This window comes from Centroberyx gerrardi, chromosome 3, assembly GCF_048128805.1.
Source record: "Centroberyx gerrardi isolate f3 chromosome 3, fCenGer3.hap1.cur.20231027, whole genome shotgun sequence".
In the NCBI taxonomy this organism is placed as follows: Eukaryota; Metazoa; Chordata; class Actinopteri; order Beryciformes; family Berycidae; genus Centroberyx; species Centroberyx gerrardi.
Genome location: NC_135999.1, coordinates 15,371,538 through 15,394,220, shown reverse-complemented (window position 1 = coordinate 15,394,220; position 22,683 = coordinate 15,371,538). Strand labels below are relative to the sequence as shown.

The window sequence follows — 22,683 nt, the reverse complement described above, 5'->3', positions numbered from 1 at the left end:
TGCTTTTGATGGAAGGGTCTCGGGGGTTTGACTCAATGTAAAGTTAACATGTCTGGTGTGTGTGTGTGTGTGTGTGTGTGTGTGCGTGTGTGTGTGTGTGTGGGCCAGCCAGAAGTGACAATTCCATTCCCTCGGACCCTGACTTGGCTGAAGGATCGTCTGTTATGATCTGCTATGAATAAAGTTGATATTTGAAGTCCAATTGACTCAATATATTGCACTCTTTGACATTGTTAGACTGTTTATTCCCTTGTATTTAATATACTTTATTATTCATGCGTGTTCACTGCAATAACCAGTCAGTGGTATTAGTCAAAAGTCCTTAATTTGTGAATCATTACACAATGTCACCGTACACTTTCAGAACAGTCTGCGATGGCCTGGATTGACATTGTTTGTGCCTTTGCGGCCGCCGTACTTTCTGCCTCTGAAGAAGGAAACGCTAGATGTGTTTTGGCTAGTAGCAGTTACTGAAACAAGCTAACTAGGTAAAACAATGGCTGAATATTCTCAAGTAAAATCAACCAAACTGGTATTGAAAGGTCTGAACAAGGGGTAAGTCCTTCTGTTACTTACTAGCACTGATCGCTGTAGTTGGCTAGAGAACCGTTCACTGCTAGCTAAATGAGTTTCTGTAACCTCTTGTTGGCCATGTCCTAACTAACGTTATAGCCGTATTTAAAACATTGCAAGAGCCTCGATGCACTGCTAAAAATGTGCCTTTTGCTATTATAAACATTGTAACTTACAGATGACATTGTCAGGATGGTACAAAGAAGCCCGTTGACTGTATTTTACCAAGCTACAAGTTAACTTCAACAGACTCTTTTACGAGCCAGTTGGGATTAACGTTAGCCCCTTGTAAAGGCCGTAAACAATTACATGCGTTTGTTACCACTGTAAGTTAGCGTTATTAGACGAGTAACGTTATGCACGAATATTCTTATGGTGGCCAAAAAGTGGAAGTTCCTTATCAAAATCATACAGTTAGCTACATAGCATTGCTAGACCATATATTGTCCAAGTGGTTAGCTTTAGTACAAAACCAAGAAAATCACAGTTAAATCATAAGCAGTCAGTAATTCATGAATTATGACTGTACCGTAATGCAAACATCCCAGAAGCCCATATTCGTTTTCCATTATACTGCATCACTCATTAGTGCACGAGATGATTTATAGTGCCTAGGATTTTGCATCCTCTATAGACTTTCACTGTACTGTATATATCTTGGCGAAATTGTCCACTAATACTCTTTTTAAATGGCTACATGCTTAATATGATAAGCCACTTACAAGTATAGGTAGTAATGATTCCAAAACTGCCAGTCTTGGAGATATAAAATGCATAATGAATGTACTCTAGACTTCCCTTGTACTTTTAACTCAGCAGAATCTTACTTGACCCTCTATTCAGTTTGCTCTGCAAATCGTATGGCAAGTGAATAGGGTTGGGTATCATTAGGATTGCCGATACCATTATTGATACTGCTGAGCGATACCGATACTTATCAATACTCTACTCTGCTGAGGTAATGGAGTGTGACTCGGTAGTGATCCTGTGTAACGCCTGTCCACCCATCACTAGTTACTGATGTTTTTCTTTTCAACCTCACACCAAGCAGGTATTAAGGTGTTTGCTAATGGTAAGAGGCGAAGTAATTGAGGTTGAGGGCCATGGTTATTTTGATACCGATACCGAACCCTTGAAGTGAATAAAAGGTATCAGATGATAGCGTGTATGATCTAGAAGCTCTAAAACACTGTACAGTGCCTTCAGAAACTATTCAACGCTCTCAACATTTTCTGCATTTTGTGCAAATTGAGTTAAGGTCAAGCTTTTTTGTGTAGCCCTTAATCACAGTTGCAGTCTCAAAGGGCTTCACAACGCCCGCATTATGAAAATGACACTCCCCAACCTTAGACCCTCACTGAGAACAAGGAAAAACTCCAGGAAAACCTGATCCACATCGCATCCACATTACTTATATCTCTACAACTTGATTAGAGTCCACCTATGGCCATTCCAATTGATTTCACATGATTTAGAAAGAAACACATATGTCTCTTTAAGGTCCTACAGATGACAGGGCTTGTCAGAGCAGGAACTCAACCATGAGACAGAATTGTGAGGAGGCATAGATCTGGGGGAAGGGTATAAAACAGTTTCTAAAGTGTTGGGATTTCACAAGAGCACAGTAGACTCCATCATTAGGAAAAAGAAAAAAACATGGAACTACCTAGACTCTCTCTAAAGCTAGTCATCCAATCAAACTGAGCAAAAGGGCAAGAAGGACTTTGGACAGAGAGACCAATTTAATCCATTTTGAATTCAGGCTGCAACAGCACAAAATGCAGAAAAAGTCAAGGGGATTGAATACTTTCTGAAAGCCCTGTAGCTAACATATTCACTCCACTTCCCTTATCACCTATATGTCAAATCATTCTTAACTAGAAACTTCATTCTTCAAACAAAACCCAGTGATAACAATTTTCATCACTGTATTAATTTTCTGCATTGTTATTGAGTTTAGGAGACTCTTGCAGTTGCATTTCCAAGGGAAATGTATTCACTTTAAAACAAATTTACAAATGCACAAATGTAGCCTAGCTAATTAGTGGAGTGGAGATACTTTTGGTATAATGTTAATGTTTAGTATGGCTTTTGACAGGAAAAAGAAGAAACATAAAGATAAGAAGAGGAAAAAGGACGCGGATGAAGACAAACCTGATGTTATGGGTATGTGTCTATATTTAGTTTGGAATTACAGAAATGATCTAAAGTATTTATTTTTTGATCTCCTGTCAACCTGGTCTATTAAGCAATTATTAGCACTTAGATGGCTGAGATAATCGGGGTGGGGGAAGTGCACAAAAAAACACTCCCCCCTCCCTTAAAAACTGCTTCTGAAGTGCTCTTGGGCAAGGCACCTAACTCCATTAACACTGACTCAGTGGCCAGCAGTAGAACACTGTGGTTGTACTAGCAGCTCCCAGCTGTGAGTGTGTTTAAATTGTATGAGTGTAAAGCAGAGCATTGCTGAAAAAGTGCATGTTTGTTCAACAGACTTTCTCGAGGTAAGTAGTTCCTAATGGTTACAAGCAAAATATTTGTCAACTTTTTATTCAGCAGAGGTAAATTCTCCACCAATGCCATGAGGAAAATTATGTTGATGTTGTTGTGCTTGTGTTCTCTCATCTGGATTCCATCTATGATCAAACAGAGAGCACACACTGCCCAGACATGGAAATGTGACAGTGGATGTTTTCAGTAACACGGTTTTCGTTTTGTTTGGTAGTTTAGTGTCTTTGTTGTCCCTGTGGGGAAAACTGGCATCACAATAGAAACAATTCATATCAATAATAGACTAAAAAAAACACAGACAGCACAACATGCAAGATACAGCAGACAGCAACCTGCTGTAACATCCAAACAACTGGCAAGCTAACACTATGTAGAAATTTTGCCCAAACATCACTGAGCTTGGAAGTGCCAGCTCTTCTCATGTATATCTGTTATGGTGGATAATGCCATTTTAATTAACATGGTGTCAGCTGAGTAAGATTCTACAATAGACTTAAGCAACTGGATGCATATCAGTCCAAAAGTAATCTGTAATATTTAGGTTGTCATGTCAATACAGTGGATGTCTTTTTACAGCATCTTAAGTGTATAAACTGCTCTGTTGGCCAGTAGGTCTGTTAGTCTCTGCTTTCTGGGTGCTTGAGCTGGCCAAATATTAAATGCCAATGTCTATGTGATGGATGGGCTCTTACAATAGTCAGAGAACTGCATGAAATTGGAGTGCAGAGTTTGTTTTTCACATAATTACCACACAAATACAGCAACATTGAGCACCACTCACAGTAAATGAATCACAGTCATAAGGGCAATGCCGCTGTGTTTAATAATTGCTGGTCAGGTCACCTTAAATCAACAACATTTGAAACGTGTTGTAATTGCCCTGTTGACTTTCATTAATGTAGCATAAGCGGTGGCAAAATTTTGTTGATGAGCAGTAAATCAAACCTTTACCTGGGGATTATTACAGAAAGCAGTCAGATAACTGTGAATGTGTTTTGGTGTGGCAGACTCCACTTTTAGAACCGCTACTCTAAAGAACTGGTAAAACTAAGATGTGATTTTGCCACTTCAACAAGAATATTTTAAATTAAGTAAGGAATAACGCTTGTCCAACTTCTGCTTGTTTAATACTGTTATGGTCACATGCACCTGTTTTATCGCTCCTTTATTCTTTAACTGCATAGAGTTTGTTTTCATTTGTATTGTTCATCAACATCACATGCAGAATTTACCTATATTTTGATATACAGTGGGATGTGAAAGGTGATAAGAGATTATTTTCCATTACTAACCCTAAACCCCTAACACGTGTTTGCACCCATAATCAGTATACTCAAAAAAGTCCCAGATTGGTGCTTTAAATGATGAGACTACATACCGTACCTCGATGTTATAGAGGATTTCATCCACATACAGGACTATAGAGCAATGCCATGTATTACTACACCTCCATCATGGGCCTTTCTACTCACCAGGTGGTTGGTGGTCTGTCCGTAGCTTTGGGGAAATCAGTGGAACCGTTGCTGTAGAGATGCAGAACAACTCTTACATCCATGCCCTGGATACTGGGCTCTTCACGCTTGGTGCACCACACAAAGGTAAGGAGACATACTGGAGTGAATGCATAATTTTCCAGATTCATTTTGGACGAATCATGTCCTTCATGCTGTTCTACTTTGGTTTAAGAGCTCCATTTGATCACCTCCTTATCATCAGCGCTGTAGATAATTTGCATATGAAATGTTGATACCTCTGACTTAACATAAAGCGCGTTTCAACTCTGAAATATGTTATTTATATGCTGTATGAAAGAATGGTCTGGGCCAGTGCTTCCCCCAGGATTTCTTTGTAGGATGGGTGTCAGGGACCTGCGGTCACACAGCGAAGCACAACACCACCATCATGTTACTCCCATTTCCCAGTGTTTTATCTTTCCAATTTAAGTGTACAGAGTATATTGTAAACTGTATTGAATAAATGTGGAAGGCCTGGCTGGAATGCCAACAGCAACCTGAATCCACTCATCTTTCAGTCTAGAGTAAATTGTCAGTAGAGTACAGCACTAACCTCATGGAAAAAAAGGCAAGAGGGCATCCTATGACTGAAGAAGTTAGCATAAAAACAGATTTTTAATTTTACTCTTCCTTCCACAGAATTTGTTTTTTTAACCGTCCCAGTATTGATGAAATGTAAGAAATTAAAAGGTCTTAAAGGATTATCATGTAAATCTGGTATTCCCATCACTTTATATTTTATTGTGCTATAACTCAAATAGCAACTCTGATACCACAAAATTGAACATACATGGTCACGATATAGGTAAGGAATTCTTAAGCAATTGTGTGCATTGTTCCCTTTTTTTGCCAAATGCCTGTACACACAGTGTGAATCTACCATAAACACAATTATTAAAATTGCTACTTCAGACCTGAAATTCTACATTATGGTCTGAGCAAAAGGGACTGGTAGTTTTAGTGAATTAATGGATTCCAACAAATAATAGAAGAAATCTCCAGGGATCCAGTTTTCTTGCATTGAGACACAAGAGGAGAGGGAAAATGTAGAGAGCCGCAATGGATGTCATGTTCCTCTGCTGCAAGGTAGAAGGCAATTTTTAGCACCAGTTAAATTGGGGAGATGAAAAAAATCCTGCAGTTATTGTTCCTTCTTAGCTTTCTACCTTTCAGTGACCATACCATTCTGAAGTGTACATCTATCAATCTTCTGGTATTACGATGAAGTTTTGATTTAAGTGATATAGCCTTACTAGCAGTTTTTCAGCAGACATTCATGTATCAGGAGGTAGCTGGGTAAGTGAAGAGAATATTTTGTTCAGTGATTTTCTTCGTTCCAACAGCTCTGTGCTGCCACAGCACTTTGGTGTTAACAGGTGGAGTTTTTTTTTTTTAAGTCAACGTAGTTTCACTCACTCCAATAATGTAAAACCCCCTGAGCTCCTAAAAAGCACTAGCGCACTTGTGGTAGAATCTATTAGGCAGTTCCTCCAAGAACTTGTGGTTTGATCTCAATAATTAATGCAAATTCAACCAATCCCTGCAATATTTGCGAGACCTTGCAGTTTTGCAAAATTACCACAATTTTTCTGCATGAAATGGCCCAATCAACAGGGTGCTTGCAATTTGGGCCAATCATGGCACTTTTTTCCTTTTAAAATGGGCCATAAACAAACTTTTTCTATCTCGGTCTCCTTACACCACAACCCATGAGTCCACAGTGGAGCTGCTGAGAGGGAGGAGAGGGAGGATGAAAATGAGGTGTTTTCTCGTATGTGAGTGTTATTCACTTTCTACAGGTGTAAGAAGTTGAATGCAATTTGTATTTCATTCAACCTGCACTATTACAGTTTCCATTTAGGTTCATGAAACATAACTGGGAACATTTTAAATGAAACTATACAGTTTTATGTCCATGAAACAATCAAATGAACACATTTTATTTGGTGCGTACGGTGCTGCTGTTGAGTTGAAGGTATATTTAATAAAGACTGGAATCTAAGCATAGTAGTTTCCAAGTCCATATTTTTACTGTTCAGTTATAATACTTTTTTTTTTCTTAATTTTCTCTATTTTCTAAGTATTTGCCCTTTACGTTCCTGTAGTCTGCCCACACTGGGCTTTTGTGTTGCTTTGATAATGATATAATTGCTACAGAAATCACCTACCAGAGTACAAAGCAACGACACCAGAACCTCTGTAGGCTCATCTACATCCATAGCTCTTACTCAGCCATTTGAGTGCTATGTAGTTAGTTCCAGTATGTTTAAATTATTTTAATGATGTATCTGGCCACATTCCAAAAGTTGACATTGATCCCCATGAACAAACACTGCTCCTGCACTGTTTTCCAGGTAATGTTTTGTAGTAGAAACTGGAATAGTTCCCTGAACTGCCCAGGATGACATGTAGGATGACAGAGTGGGAGAAAATAGGACTCTTACCTGGGAGAAATTCCAGAGGAGGATTATAATGTAAAAATAGCAGCATGCCAAATTGTGAGCTGTAGCGTATACGCCATGTTTCCTTGCATTTGTTCTGTCACAACCACGTCGTCAATCGTCTCTCTACATTTGAAGTTGAGGTGGCAAGTTCTACAACTGTTAACTTAAGACTGCAGTTGCACAAACTTGAACTTAAAACTCAATTTTGAGGTTGCACCCGCTGTAGACTCCAGACATGGGGGGGAGTAAAGCTTTCAGCATCTTTCAGTCATGCCTTCAGTCCACAAAGCACAGTAAATCCAGACACCAGACTGAAAAGGCTGAATAGGGGTTGAGTTGGGGGGAAGTACAGAGCTAACTCAGAGTTTTCACTCACTTCTGCCTTCAGGCAATAGTGAGGGAGTGATGCTCATTGAAATAGTCTGCCCGGGAAAGAGACGCTGCTTACAATTCATTCAGCCCACGTTTTATGAGAACCAGTGAAAATGGCTGGGAGATTGAAACATCCCAATTCCCTGGGTGAGTCCTCATCCTCTGCATGCACATAAGCTCATTTCTAGGAGATGAAAGAGGACGAGAGCTTGCATTATAGAAAGAGAGATTAGAGATTTTCCCCCCTCGACGGGATTTTCTGTACAGGCATCACACAGTGGATGATATAGCCCCTTAGAAAACAGAAAAAAATGTTCCCATTCACCTTCTGGGTCAGAGGGAACATGCTGATTTTCTCACAGTCTGACATATTCCAAAGATAATCAGCCGTTTGAAAAAAAAGTGTTTCATGTCACATTCACCTCTGCTTTATTAATGTCTTCCTCATTAATGTCTAGCAGGCGGTGCTCTTCCTCGACAAGACGACTGTATGATGCTCTGCAAATTCACAAGCTTTGCTTTATTGCAAAGATCAGGGAAAGGGCCCAGTCAGTGACGGGGCACAGTCATGTGAAATCGTGAGAAACTTGGGAGGCCTTAGTTTTAAAATAAAGCGTTGAGGCGCAACACAACAGTTCCTTCCGGATCTTATTATTTTAAATGCCACAGCGATACCGGTGGAGTGGACCCGTATCAGCACAGCACTGCGTGGCTCGAGGGTTTGCATTATTAATTACAAGAATGCATAAGTAAAACATGAAGCCGTGTCTCAAGGATAAACTTATGAAAATTATGCACATATTCTTTATTCATAATGACACATCATTGTTATACAGTAATACATTAAATACTAATTGATTCTTTTTGTGTAGAAAAAAACTTTTTTCTGTCAAGATTGAAAGATCAGTGACCAGAATGTGGTTTAGGGCGAAAGATCTTGCATCATAGAGGATTCTACGTCGGCTGGCAGCCTGCTTCTACATTTTGTTTGAAAAGATAGTTACGTTTTTGTCACAGTTCGTCAGGCCCTTCATTAAAAACAAATCTGAAAACAATGAAGAGGGAATGAAAAGACAGCTGTGCCTCATGAACTTATTCAGCCTGGTCTGATTGAAATATCTGATTTGTGTCTCTTTACTGGGATCTCTTTTAGTTCTATTCTTCCAAAGGTCCAAAATAATATAAAACAATTTAATCAACTCATATCAACAATATTAAAATCTCTAAAAAGATTTGTTTGATATATTTCAGATGATGAAGGGCCAGACCCTCCGGAGCAGTTCACTGCCATCAAGCTCTCAGACTCCAGGTGAGTGTGCAGGAAAACTACCTGAGGCTTCCACAGACTATCCATCACCAACTGATTTAATGCCCCTTTCTGCAATATTTAAGAGACCTCAAATATCTGAGGTCTTTATTTTATATGAAGTGATCATTTATGTCTATGAATTTGCAACAGTGTTTCCCCAACCATAAAAAAAAATCATAAAATCTTTTTTTTGATATACTGAAAAGCAAATCTTGCTGCCACCGCTCTGGTCCAAATGTACGCTCTACTGCAGCATATCATTTGACCTTTTTTTCCTTTTTGTTTTTATTTGCAGGATAGCCTTGAAGTCTGGATATGGAAAGTACTTTGGTATCAACTCGGATGGTTTGGTGGTGGGCCGCTCCGATGCCATCGGCGCCAGGGAACAATGGGAACCAGTTTTCCAGGAAGTGAGTTAAGCCTGTTAATCTTGGTGCATATGCAGACTCAACCTTATTGGGCAGCAGGTAATGAGTAGGGAGACTGCCCTTCAACCAGAGGATCTGGGGTCATTCCCTGTGTTGGCAAGCATCCGCCCAGTGAAAGTGTCTGTGAGCAAGATGCTGAATACCTCCCAGAAACACTGATCTATTGCTGACGCTGCGCTCTGAAATACCTGTGGAGGAGAATTTCTGTAAGGGGCTCGATAAAAGAATCACGTTACACCCTGCATGGCCATACAAGTGTAGAAAATTTGACCAATAGCACCCTTTGGTACAAGAGATGCAAATGGCAGCTTTTTGAATTTCATATTACTTCAATAATGTTAGGAAAATGAATTCAATATTGAATCTTATAAATTCTCAATACTTTCAGTAAATGTGTCTGGCAAGCTGGAATTCCATTTAAGCATCACCTCCAGAGGGCGGACACATGCAGATGGCAGGTGGATTGGAATAGTAGAGAAGGAAGAGGGGGCGGACTGGAACAGACAGAGAGGCAGTCTGGCTCCTGACAGTGGACTGCAGCCATCAGCACAAAATTCAACCAAGTCAGATATCTGAAAACATGGCAACAGCGTGAAACAGTCCACCATGTCTTGAACTGAGTCCCAGTCCACCGAAACTGGTTGACGAAACTGGTGCCAGGAGCAAAATATGGAACTATTTTGCTTTTAGAACCAACAAAGACAGACATCCAACAGTCATATCAAAGCCAACTGTGCAAAGGTTGCTAAAAAGCTGTCCAAGTAGAATTTCAGTAGTATCAAATGTTTTAATATTAAAGTTAGCATTGGTATTGAAGTAAAAATGTGAGTATTCTGAGAACCCTTCTGAGAAAGACTTAAAAAATACACTTACCTGCTGCTTAAAATATACAGCAGCTTGGAAAATATTCTTTTATTTGTGTAGTGAGGGTGAAAGGGGTAAGTTGAGCCTGTGGGTAAGATGAGCCGCCCCTTGTATCTAGGCAACCATACACAAAATGAATCATGTGATCACCGATTTATGAAGAGTACTATTTCCCTGAATCTGTGATGGAGGAGAATACATGTAGAGAATGTGAGCCAGGTCAAAAAAAGAGAATTTTGCTATGTCCAGTTATAGTTAGTTAGTTAGTTTTATTATGGTAAAGATGTAATGACTCTTGTATGTAAATGGAAGTAGATACGTTTGACTCTTTATATATTAGTTTAAGAGTGTATGTGGTACAATATGAGATCATAAATTCAACATGACTGTGCACTGCAGTTGCTGTGTAAAATAGTTGTGTTGAATAATGGTGGTGGGGCAAAATGTACCACTTGCCCTGGGGCAAGTTGAGCCATGGGCACAACTTACCCCCATCTAATGACTGACTGAGAGACTTACACAACTGAAATGTTGTGTTCAAGTTATGTTGAAATGTTGAAATTAAGATAAATCATGTGAGGTCAACACATGCACACACTGCACAAACGTGTTGACAGTTGCATTGAGCCAAGTTGTGCATTGTTATCCTTTTGAAAATAAGAGAAATTTCATGGTACATTGAAGTAAACACAAGTTATGAAGTCATGAACAACTAATTCATTATACCCAATGTGTCTTCCTTATCACTGTAACACACCACTTGCCTTGATGCTTTGTTGAACCTGCAAACATAAAATGCCCGGCCCAACCTTGAGACACTTTTACATCAAATATCAGGAAACCTTTAGTGCCTGTCAGAACAACTAATCCCGCCACAATTGCATCTAATCTACTCTCTCCTCCTCTTCTTTCTCTCTGTACTGCTTCAGGGCAAAATGGCTCTCCTGGCAGCAAATAGCTGTTTCATCTCCTACAGTGACAGTGGGGACATTGAGGCCAAGAGCAAGACAGCAGGGGATGGCGAGATGCTGAAGGTGATGTGTAAATTGTTTTCATCCACAAGGTTGCATCTTAATCCTCACATTTTAGGCATGCGGTCTCTGTGGGGGCCTGACTGTTGAGACGGAGGAAAAAAGCAAAAATGTTTCTGACCTCACTTCAGGGGGTTCAAGGTATTGATATTTAATGCACAACTTTTTCTCTCTTGCTCTCTCTCGCTGTTTTTTTTTCTCTGGATGATGAACAGATCAGATCGTGTGCGGAAAGAGAGGTCAAGCGGAAAGATGACATCGCAGATGAGGACAGGGGCAATGTGAAGACCTGTGAGATCAATTATGTGTGCGTAACTTCCACTGTTGAAACCACCTGCCTTTATAAATATACTGCTGGCTTAATACACAAGTAGTCCAATCAAAAACAACCAGAAGAAACCCATGGTGGATACTCTCTAAATATCATTTTCAAATTAAGTGTCTAATGATATTCTGTGCTTAGTTCCATAAGGCTTTTGAGCTGCATTTGATGTGTAACTTAAGAGCCTATTGGAAGTGATTTTGTGGGCAGAAAAAGCCCAGATTAGACGCCGTGAGCAGGTGGCTACTGCTGTAAATTAGTTTACTTGCTTGCTATTCTTTTTCCTGTGATTTGTTGGTTCTGATCTGTGTTCTCCAACAATTAATAGTTTCCAGTCTCGGATACAGACGATATTTCACACATTTACAACATGGTGACAGGTCCTAGCTTCCTTGTGTCAGGCTGTATTTGTTAAACAATGCAGCCCGTTCTCCCTGATGTGACGACTGTTTTGTTGATGTGCCAAGAAACTAACTGCTAATTTTGGAAGATGTCAAAAAATATCTCCACAGAAATCATATCAAATGGGGGTTTGTGGTCTAAAGTAAAGTCTTTGACATCAGCATGAAGCAGATCACTGGAGCTACTATTGGTAGCAGTGTCAGTTACCTTGTTTTTGGGATAACAATGTCATCACAGCAAACATCAGTGATATATTAATCTCACACATAGCATTTTTAATGAGAATGGCCCATTGAATGAGGGTTTTATAGGTGCTCTTTGGAAATGTATTAAAATGTATACGTTTTATAGCCAAATGAGCTTAATTAAAATGGTTACTGCACCTTAAAATGTACCCATCTCTCCAGAAAATTATCATGGGTACTTTTAAAGTTAAAAAAAAAAATGTTTGAAAGATATATTGTCAAATTTACCTGGAACACTTTGCAATTTTGACACAATAAAAAATGTATCATAAAAAAAAAAAAAAGAAAAGAAAATCATAGGTTCTTCGAAAGTTTCCAATCAGAGCAGCTTTAGTGTTTTGTCTCCTGATAAATCACAGATGAGTCTTGGCGGTCTTGTTTCAAGCTTTAGATGTGGCTTCTTCATTATTCATAAATACAAGAATGAAATACACAAAGATCTTAACAATAACATAAAAATCCTTTAGGTCACATGTTGTTGTTTTTTCCCAATCATACTAGCGTTTCGCCCCCCTCCAGTTTGACATTTTCCATTTTTCATTTTCCAGTGCACCATGTAACCTCCTCTGCAGTGAGTGCTGAAGCACTTTATTCTGAATGGGGGAAAAAAGCACTGGGTGCTGGCTGACCTTTTTAGACGGTGATTTCCTTCCCATTAGCCTGACAATCCTTTGGTCGGCACCGGCAAGATTTTGACAACTAAATCACTTCCCTGGATGTGCGACCGCGTCCGGTAGCCACTGCCTCATCAATCCATTTCCTTAAAGATGCAATTGATGGTCTGCTGTTGGGGTGAGATGGGAAATCGGGCAATGCTGCATTTAAGTTTCCTACGCTGCGAGTGTTTTTTACGGCCCGTCTGTGGCCTATTAAGTCCCAGGCAATATGTCTGAAGCTGTTTTCTGCTTGGCGTGCCTTGGTGTTTGCTCCCACTCCATTATTCGTTTTTAGAAGAACGCTGGGGAAATGGACTCATCATGGTGACGAGATGATAACGGCTGCCCTTGAGCTTGTGTCTTGATGTAGTGCTTAGCATCTCAAATGTGTTTCAGAATGGAGTGCTGCATGGGAATCATAAACCACTGGCACAGTATGCTCCCTTAGTGAACCTATATATCGGAAAAGTGTCCGATAAGGCACCTTGCTTGATATTTGTACCATTAAGATTGTTTACATTGAAATAAGTGTGAATATGTTCAGTTATTCCAGGCGCGTTTATAACAGACCACGTTCTGTTTGATGACATGATTTAATCCTCCCAGCCCGTCACACAGTGCAGTCTGGCACAGTTTTGTTGAGTGCATTTACATTTGCATTTACAAACATTAAAGGGGATTAAAGGGGATTCAAACTCCTTGTAAAATTCCATTGTCACCCATGGACACTAGTAAAACCTCTGGCTTGACTGGAAATGTAAATACTATTTTGTGTTGAATTGTGGCAGCTACTTTCTTAGCCTATTGCTGTTTGGCTGCTGCTGTAAACATTGTACTGTACTTCCTACCAAAGTATTCCTGATCTCTTACATTTAGCAGCTGACAGCCACAGTGTCAATGCTCAAAAATGGATTAGAGGTTGTGAATAATAAAGGTTTCAGTGAGTGTGTGTATATGGGTGTGTGTTTGGTGTTGGGGGGTTGTTTGCCTTTGCGGTACCTTTTTGTAACCCAACATCGCTCTGTGACTTGCAGGAAGAAGTTCCAGAGCTTCCAGGACCGGCGGCTGCGGGTGAACGAGGGCGACAACTCCACACTGAAGAGAGCCAGGGTGGACGGGAAGTTTCATGAGACTTTGCTGGACAGGTGTGGAAATGTGCTCAGTGGGATTTGATTGTCACACACTTATCCTGGATTTTTACTACGTTAAGTGTTCCATTCACTCAAAGAAAATTAATATATGGAGGTGTAAAATTCAAATAAGTGTTCGCTCTCCTTGTTTAATTTGGGCTAAATTGCCTTAAGCAGAAAAATGGTTTATATCATATGCTGTTGAAGACTTTCAGTTGTAGTTTAGGATTTTGAATAGCAGTTTCCTTTAAGAATGGTTCTTATTCTGTCGTTCTTGCTTTATTATCTGGCATCAGGTTCCTTTCATACATTTCAATGGGACTGTAAATGCAGTGCAGACTATCAGAATACTGAAGCGCAGATGGTGCACTTTTCAGTTTTTTTTTTTTTCCATGTCCAATCTCTTCATTGACTTCCACAGTAAAATCAGACAAGATAACGTGCACTAAACATATGCCTTATATGTGTTTTCATATACAGTAATGGAAGGATGATCATTTCTTTTTTTTCTTTGAAATGCCAAAATGGACTCAAATGCCATCTCTAAGTGACATTTATATATTCCATACTGCGCTTCATTATTCTGAGGCAGAGTATACCCTACACACCATGAAATCCCTTTAAGTTGTTATGAAGGGATCTAATATAAGATTTGCTATCAAAAAAGGTAACAATTTAGAAAATAAATAAAAATGTCTCTAAATCAAATATGATGTTGAAGGCAAAGGGACTGAATACATTTGCAAACTAGATTTTTCTGTTATTGGAATTTTTTACCTTCACATAAATTTCCTTTCTACATTGTTAGAATAGAATAGAGCGCTTTGCATAGATTCCAGACAAGGATTCTGCATAAATCCATGCTTAAATTATTTTGTGGCACAAGAAAATATGCAACAAGTCAGTACTTTTTTTTTTTTTTTACAGCCACTGTAGATAGATTACCAATTAAACTGAAGAAACTCTCTTGCCTTATATTGTTTTATCACTTATATGACATTGAACGTAACATGTTGTCTGTTTTTCTTTTCCGCAGGAGAAGCAAAATGAAAGCCGACAGATACTGCAAGTGAAGAGAGTGAAGAGAAAACTGTAGATTATCATTTCTTCATAAAAATCTTGTTTAGGTAGATTTGGCTGTTTGATCATTTGATGTACTATTGTGTTTTTATAATATGAATAAATATTACTTTGTCAAAACAGTTTCGTTGGTTTCTCTATATATATATTTTTAAAGCCAGTTGCACTCATCTCACATTACAAACGTGACTGTGGTGACACATACAGGTGGAGATCGGCCCATTGACCTATTATATGTAAATAATTAACCATCATTGCATTTTTCTGTAGAGCAACTGTTTGTTCAACCTTTAAGTCATTGGATGGCCCACTTTAGAAATCACTCCTATATAATTCAATGCAGTGATTTAGTGGTAAATAAAACGTGGTCTGTGATCTCCAGCAGGTGATCATGATAAGCGTAGTGGAGTCCTGCTGGTTTTCATTCTAGCCATCTAATCAGGGACTCATGTACACCTGGGATGTCAGGTGAGTGCAATTAACTAGCTGGTAGGATAGAAAACCAGCAGATCTCTGGGTCCCAAATACATGGATTAAGAACCACACACAGGGTTTAAAGACCTCCGGCCAGGTGCCGGATTTTCGGCATATGGACGTTTTAGATTCACAAACTATTTTCGACCAAAAAAAAAAAAACCTCACTCCTCGTGGGTTTTTGTTTTTGATGCGTTTTATCCAATCATATTCAGCGAAGCAATATTTTACATTTACCAATGGAATGCGAGCAAGTTTTTTTTTTTATCCAATGAACAGCAAGCTAGGCTACTTTCTATCACAATGTAGCACCGATTCCGTAGTGCGTTATTTTTAAATGTCTGCTTCGATTCTCTTATTACACATAGCTATATTATTTTAGTGTTGCTGTGGCACAGTGTGGGACAAGACAACTGTCAAATTTTATCTATCATTGTACCCATTATCACTATGATAAAAAGTAAGTAGTGGAACAATAAAACACAATAGATATATTTTGATAGGAGTATTTATTGTAGCCTCGACAGGCCTTCAAATCAAGCATTAGTATACTGTGTGGGCTAAGTTACCCGACCGACCGTTAGCAGTGTTGCCAACTCTTTTCCAAGGAAAGTATACTATTGGCTGCTCAGAAAGTCGCTAGAAGTCGCCAGATGATGTCATACGATAATTTGCATATCAATATATAATGCTGCACTTGTTATGCACGCCGCGGCGTAGCCCGTTTTAATGTAAGTGCTGAGTCCACCCACCCGGGCCAGTTTCGGCGTACGCCGGTAACAATTACAAGTGGACCCTATCCTACAGTACCTGCTCTCAGCGGAGGGAGGGACGGGGCTACACTGTGTGTGGGAAGCGCTGTGACCATCAGACCTCTCTGGATTAGACAAGCAAGTAGAGAAAACCGGCATCAACCGAACCAATTTATTGCCAAATGCTTTGGGATTCAACACATTAACATTGCCTCCCATGGTCAGAAAAAGTCGCCAGATTTGTCGCTAGTCGCTTTTGGGAAATAAAGTCGCCAGGGAGGTTAACGTGTTACTTTGTAACCGGAAGGTGATCTGTCTTTCACAATTTACAATCCTCATTCAGAATAAAAATGTGACATTGCTTTGGCTGTTCTCTATGGAGCCCCCCAGGGGTCACCTGGTAAGAAAAAAAGTAATTGATGTGGAAATCCATACGGGCACCGATTGGTAAACCACGCAGGGCTCCATGCGCACGGAATAGTAAACCGTGCGCATGGATTAGTAAACCGTGCCCTCGAATTAGTAATCCGTGCACACAGAGTCCTAAACCATGCCCGCGGATTAGTAGACAGTGCACACGGATTTGTAATATGAGTATTAATAACGTCAAACAGGGACACCACAGCGGCCCACAGAGTTGCATAAAAAATTTAATTAACATGCTTTTTCTACAAGCATGATTTATAGGGAGTAGATAGGTTTCATATTGTCACCAAAACACATCGGATCATAAATTAGACCTACTGATGTGATTAATCAATGGTTATGGTTCACATATGGTCTAGGTGCCTAATGGCTATTACAGCTCACTATATGTATGCCAAGCTGTGTGTAATGGCTCTGGCTCACTGTATATAGGCCTAATAGTCCCTCTTAGATGTTATCAACATAGATATTACAAATCTGTCCGCATGGTTTACTAATCCGTGGGCCCGGTTTAGGAGTAGCCTAAATTGTAAGAAAACCGTGCCCACTGATTTCCGCATCATTTTTTTTTTGTACCAGGTGACCCCTGGGGGGCTCCACAGTTATCCTTATTGCACTAGGTTTATAGATTAATAATGCTGTGTGTTGAATATTCATTCATCCCCCCCCCCCCCACACACACACACACACACACACACACACACACACACACAAGGCAAACAATCACCAATATAAACCAAAAATGAATTATGCTTTTATAGAAGAATTAATTTATGGTTTTTTTTTTCTCACAAAGACCTTATCTTCATATCAGTTTGATAATACTTGATGTGATGTGTACCATAAAGATGAATGTTACATTCTTTCACGCAAATAAAAAGCTGGGTAAACTGAGTTCAAGTAAATTTACTCTCTCACCGCATTTCTGATGGCACGCTATATCACAGGGAAAACAATTGCAATTCATGGTCACACGCAGTTATTCTCGCTTCCTTCTGGACCCGAGCCCTGTCCCGTATCACTGTATTTTATGGGGGTGTTTGAAATCAGACCACAACTTTTCTTTGACACTACTCTTGCCTCGCTACCACAAAGACATATATTTCCTTACATTAGCTGATTATTAGAAATAAATATGCTTTGATTGTAATTTATTTGTTCAGATTATGCTTCATGTGCTTGTGAGATCTTCCTGTTACCCCCTCGCACAAAGATGAGAACAGCTCACTGTCACGAGGTAAACAATATTCACTTCCTGGTTTCAAACAGCGAAACTTCGGGCGTGAAGCAAGACTGGAAACACAACAGTGTCGGCTAAATACCGTCAGATATGGGTCGCTCTGTTTTTCTCTTTTTAGTGGCCTTATTTTCGGTCACATCGACACAGTTTATACCGCCGGTAAGCGAATTTTATGCATTATAATTGTGTTGCCATCCACTTTATGCTGATAGTAACATATGTAGTTCAGCTAACGTTTAATCTAAAGGACATTGTGTTCTCTAGTTTGAAGTTGACTCAGAAATCCAACCAACGCTATATCTAACCTATTGACTGTTTTGATATTAACTGTTGTATTGTTGATATTTATTTCCAGTATACTGAAGATTGTCGAACAGACATGTATCCCCCAAAGGGCCCCACGTAAGTATCTCTAACTAGTATTATAAACATTGTTACAACTTCCAAAACTTCCACTGTGGCCAAGTCAGCTGAAACATTTCTCTGTTTAGTAACATCTTGGTGTGTCAATACTTAGTCAATACTGACTGGGAGCTCTGCTGCCTTCAAGTGCTCCTCGTAAACTCCATCTTGTGATCACTCAAGTCGTTAAGTTGCCAGTAGTTTGTTGTGTGCATCACTTTTACCGTTAATTGTGGACACGTCTCCCCTGCTCTCTGCTCCCTAAAAATTCCCACTTTCCCACTGCACTCAACTGCTAATTATATTTCCAACAGCAATTGAAGGCAGCATACCTTCAAGCACATTGTTGGTGGCCTGGTGCCACAGTCATTTCCGTTTTAAAGGTGCCCAACTATATGATTTACTGGACAGGTGAAAATAGCCCAGACGACCTCAAGTTGTTGCTGCTGTGCATTTGCATAGTATTTGCATTAATTGCAAAGGTTTTACGTTTGTTGCATTCTGACTCAAGATGCAAGTAATTGCTCCGACATCTTGAGGCTGTTTGGACTAAGGTGAAGTGAGACGGGAGGAATGAAAACCGATGAAAGATTACTAAAACAATCTCAACGGTGACACTGTGAAAGGGATCACCGATCAAAGAAAAACATAACTTTGTGCAACGCCCGGTTTTGTGTGACCTTACACTCATTTTTGTAACGTTACACAAAAACTTTTAGTTTTGCAGGTATGCAAATTGTCATCGGTGTACTGCTCGCCCTTCTTTATCAGGTTCAAAGACGCCGTCCCCTGGTACACAGTCGACCTGGACTTACCCCCCCACAAGAGATGGACGGCGTTGATCACTGACAAAAAAACTGAAGTAAGAATGCTGCCAAGTGATTTCAACAAGCTTATATTGAAAATCTCGCAGAAATGACCCATTTCTTATCAACTTGTTCTCTTCAGCTGGTCAACATGATTCAGACCATCAAAGACCTGGCTGATGCTTTCGTGCCCAGTGGGAAGCTGATAGAGATGGTTGACTTTGCCTTGGTGAGTGTCATTTGTCTCACTGAATTCTATACACTTTCCTTAAAATAAGGTAAATGTTTATTTTCCTGAAGGGTTTATGACTGCAGCATGTTCTTTGATTCATGGTTATGATTTTGTGCTCTGCAGCCTCTGATGGCGGACACCCTCCCATACCCGTTCAGTGATGAGATTAAAGGGATCGCAGCCGTCTCAGGTGTTCCTCTTGGTAAGAAAACACACATTTCTCTTTAGCCTCCATTCAATGATGGTTGCTAAAACTGGCCCATTGGTATCTGCCCTTTTTATTCTGTTTGTCTTATACTTTTCTCTTCATTTTTGTAATCTAGGTGAAGTCGTCTTGTTCAACATCTTCTATGAGGTGTTCACTGTCTGCACCTCAGTCGTAGCAGAAGACTCTAATGGTGGGTGGTCAGGCTCTATTATTGGCTAGTCAGTTAATTGTTTTCAAACACATTGTTATATCAGTACTAAAATGCCTTTGGTCTTTGCACTCTTACAGGCAACCTCATCCATGGTAGAAATCTGGATTTTGGATTGTTTTTGGGGTAAGAATGTCATCAAGTTGAAAGAGGCATTTTTAAGCTTAGCATGATAGTGTTTGTTGACTCAGACCTGGGAGCAAGGCACTGAATTCAGAAGCTCATGAGATGGACTTGCCCTATTTGTAGCTGGGACATGAAGAACAAGTCATGGACCGTTAGTGAGAAGCTGAAGCCTCTAATAGTCAACATCGACTTCCAGAGAAATAACCAGACTGTCTTCAAGTCCACCAACTTTGCTGGATATGTTGGCATGCTGACTGGCATCAAGCCTGTAAGTAATCTGCTGTGTAACTGAAGAGTACATCAACATGGAATATATATGTGTATATCATGCAAGATTCATCTAAGATTTTTTCTTATTTACCCGTTAGCACACATTCACACTGACTATGAATGAACGCTTCAGCCTTGATGGAGGATACATTGGTGAGTGTTTATCTGCTGTTGTTTTTACAGGCATTTGAGGTAAGAGGAGTGTTTCATGACTGTGTAATCATCATCTCATCCTGTTCTCCTAATGCAGGAATCCTGGAGTGGATCCTGGGAAAGAGAGATGGGCTGTGGATGAGCTTCCTCACTCGCTCCGTCCTGGAGAATGCTACCAGGCATGTGTTCAATATTTAATATATTATACTTCTGGGAGCACTAAAGCAAGTCAAACAATGTCACACTCGCACTGTTAAATGAGAGCAGAAACTTAAAGTGCAGCATGAGGGATACTGTTCCTACTGAGGAGTGTGATGAAGTGATATTATCTGTGCAAGACACGCCATGGACATTGTGGGGTTTTTTTTATGAACGAGAGCATTTTATTCTTCAGAGGGATAAGAAATAAATGGCAGTGTGTGTGAGTGGATGGGGGGGTTGGTTGGGTTGGACAACAGTATTTGACCGTTCCAATAATGCATCTTCTCTCTCACCATCACTAGCTATGAGGATGCCAAAACTCGCCTGGCGCAGACCAAGCTGCTCGCGCCAGCCTACTTCATCCTGGGAGGAAACCAGACGGGACAGGGCTGTGTCATCACCAGGTCCAGACTGCTCAGTCTGGACATCTGGGAGTGAGTAGCTTTGTAGTCGGCTTACTTAATTTAGAGCATTGCATGTGAGTAATATATTGATCACCTCTTAAGCATATTGAGGAGTGAGTGTGTAGTTGTTTTGTTTTTGTAGGTGCTAGAAAGAAATGCTTTTGTCTGTTAGGATGATAAAACAAAAGAGGTTTGTGTAGGACCATGGGATACAATTATTTTAACAGCAATAATGAAACAGACAGCCCACAGCAAGGCTTTATGACCTATTAAACTGACTTGAGTAAAATTAAATTGAGAGTAATGACTTAATAGTTTGAGTACTGTGTGACTACGGCTGTAGATGACCCACACTGACCCAACCTTATTCATTAGACTGCACTTCTCTCGTGAAACACCCAATAAATCACTTACTAAAATAGCAACTAATGAGAATGTTGGTGTTCCTCACATCACCTGATCTAATTATGTTTCACAGATCAGTTGCTCTGTGTATCATGTTGCATATCAGGTTTTTTGTTTAATTCTTCAGGATTGACCTGAAGCTCGGCCGGTGGTACGTCCTGGAGACGAACTACGACCACTGGAAGGAGCCGTTGTTCCTGGATGATCGCAGAACTCCTGCCATGAAGTGCATGAACCAAACTGCACAGAAGGTGAGTAGTGTGACCCCTGCTCCCTGTCCACAAGCATATAAACTTTTTTTTTAGATGTAATCAAAAGGTCTTTTATGCCAGTTCCATTCCTGTTTTACCAGAGTAGTAAGACACCTTTGATCTGCCATTTCTTTCGTAGAACATCTCACTGAAGACGATGTACGATATGCTGTCAACCAAACCAGTGTTGAACAAGGTGAGCCTTTTAATGGTATTTGCGGTATTTGAACAGTCTAACTAGCTTCACAATAACAGACAAAGTGAAAGTGGCCTTTATTTGTCTCCTCCTCGCTTTGCTTATTGCAGCTGACCACATACACAACACTGATGGAAGTGTCCAAGGGCAACCTGGAGTCGTACATCCGTGACTGCCCAAACCCCTGCATGCCCTGGTGACCCTCCAAGCACTGAACCCAGATCAGTTTTTAAATGCTTAATTGCACATGGTGGCTGTGGTGGGGACAAGTTCAACTGATCTTGGGACAAAAGTTGAAGCTGTTCCTTATTTCAAGCGTTTGCACAGCAACTAATCATTTGAACCAAAGTTTGCCTCAACCGTAACGTAGCTCTGAGATTTGTACTTTTCAAGCACTGCAGGAATACTGAATTGATGTTGTGTTAGGAATACTAAATCCTACATGTTGGGAATATTAAGTCCTGTATGATATCTATCCTGTCTTTTTGTGATGGAAAGGAGTATAAAAGTGAAACAAACTTGGAAGTCTTTTATCACTGGTGTTTTGTACAATATGGCTATAAATGAGAACTATTTTGAAATGTGAGATGTATTTGGTAGTGGTGTGATGTCCAGTTGCAGGGTGAGTCCATATCAGTGGTTCTCAACATCGGCTTAGTGACCTCTAAAGAGGCTGCAAGATGAATTCTGATGTGTGATGATTCAAGGAATACAAAAGTCTTTTTTTGGGGTTGCGAGCCAAAAAGGTCGAGAACCGCTGTGTTACAGCAACAGTCTCATTCTCAAAATAACTGACCATTTCACTCAATGCTACTAACACATGTACTTCGTAGTTGACCACTTTCCATTGTTCTAATTATTAATAAAAGGATTCCCAAACTTGTGATTCTCCCTGTATTTCTGACACTTCATTTGTACCATATGAGGTACTACTTGGAGATTGTTTAATACTGAATTAAGTTGCGACTTATCAGGTTCTCTACACTAGTGTTAGGTACAGTGCATTATGCTGATAGTACCGTAGGTCAGGGATAGTTAAAACAGTGTA

General features: G+C 40.0%; 2 protein-coding genes across 2 annotated transcripts; both read left to right on the top strand.

Moving 5' to 3' along the window:
- The first annotated feature begins 420 nt into the window (after positions 1-420).
- frg1 (FSHD region gene 1) lies at positions 421-15,003 on the top strand. The gene is made up of 9 exons (XM_071900529.2): positions 421-555; positions 2,672-2,739; positions 4,560-4,682; positions 8,666-8,723; positions 9,019-9,133; positions 10,945-11,049; positions 11,262-11,353; positions 13,706-13,816; positions 14,838-15,003. Exons 1-9 carry the CDS (start codon positions 497-499, stop codon positions 14,872-14,874), a joined length of 768 nt encoding a protein of 255 aa, XP_071756630.1. The 5' UTR covers positions 421-496; the 3' UTR covers positions 14,875-15,003.
- A 2,796-nt stretch (positions 15,004-17,799) lies between these two features.
- Positions 17,800-22,514, top strand: asah1b (N-acylsphingosine amidohydrolase (acid ceramidase) 1b). Its single transcript, XM_071900528.2, has 14 exons — positions 17,800-17,932; positions 18,129-18,175; positions 18,947-19,037; positions 19,124-19,210; positions 19,337-19,415; positions 19,537-19,611; positions 19,710-19,755; positions 19,879-20,023; positions 20,124-20,178; positions 20,276-20,357; positions 20,682-20,813; positions 21,316-21,439; positions 21,579-21,635; positions 21,746-22,514. Exons 1-14 carry the CDS (start codon positions 17,864-17,866, stop codon positions 21,833-21,835), a joined length of 1,179 nt encoding a protein of 392 aa, XP_071756629.2. The 5' UTR covers positions 17,800-17,863; the 3' UTR covers positions 21,836-22,514.
- The last annotated feature ends 169 nt before the right edge of the window (positions 22,515-22,683 follow it).

What these genes read in the sequence shown, in the direction of transcription:
- asah1b (XM_071900528.2), top strand. Translation starts at nt 17,864, where the DNA reads ATGGGTCGCTCTGTTTTTCTCTTTTTAGTGGCCTTATTTTCGGTCACA. An exon ending in CGACACAGTTTATACCGCCG is followed by an intron (nt 17,933 to 18,128) that starts GTAAGCGAATTT and finishes ATTTATTTCCAG; the next exon opens with TATACTGAAGATTGTCGAAC. An exon ending in TCACTGACAAAAAAACTGAA is followed by an intron (nt 19,038 to 19,123) that starts GTAAGAATGCTG and finishes TGTTCTCTTCAG; the next exon opens with CTGGTCAACATGATTCAGAC.
- frg1 (XM_071900529.2), top strand. Translation starts at nt 497, where the DNA reads ATGGCTGAATATTCTCAAGTAAAATCAACCAAACTGGTATTGAAAGGT. An exon ending in GCTTGGTGCACCACACAAAG is followed by an intron (nt 4,683 to 8,665) that starts GTAAGGAGACAT and finishes GATATATTTCAG; the next exon opens with ATGATGAAGGGCCAGACCCT. An exon ending in GGGATGGCGAGATGCTGAAG is followed by an intron (nt 11,050 to 11,261) that starts GTGATGTGTAAA and finishes GATGATGAACAG; the next exon opens with ATCAGATCGTGTGCGGAAAG.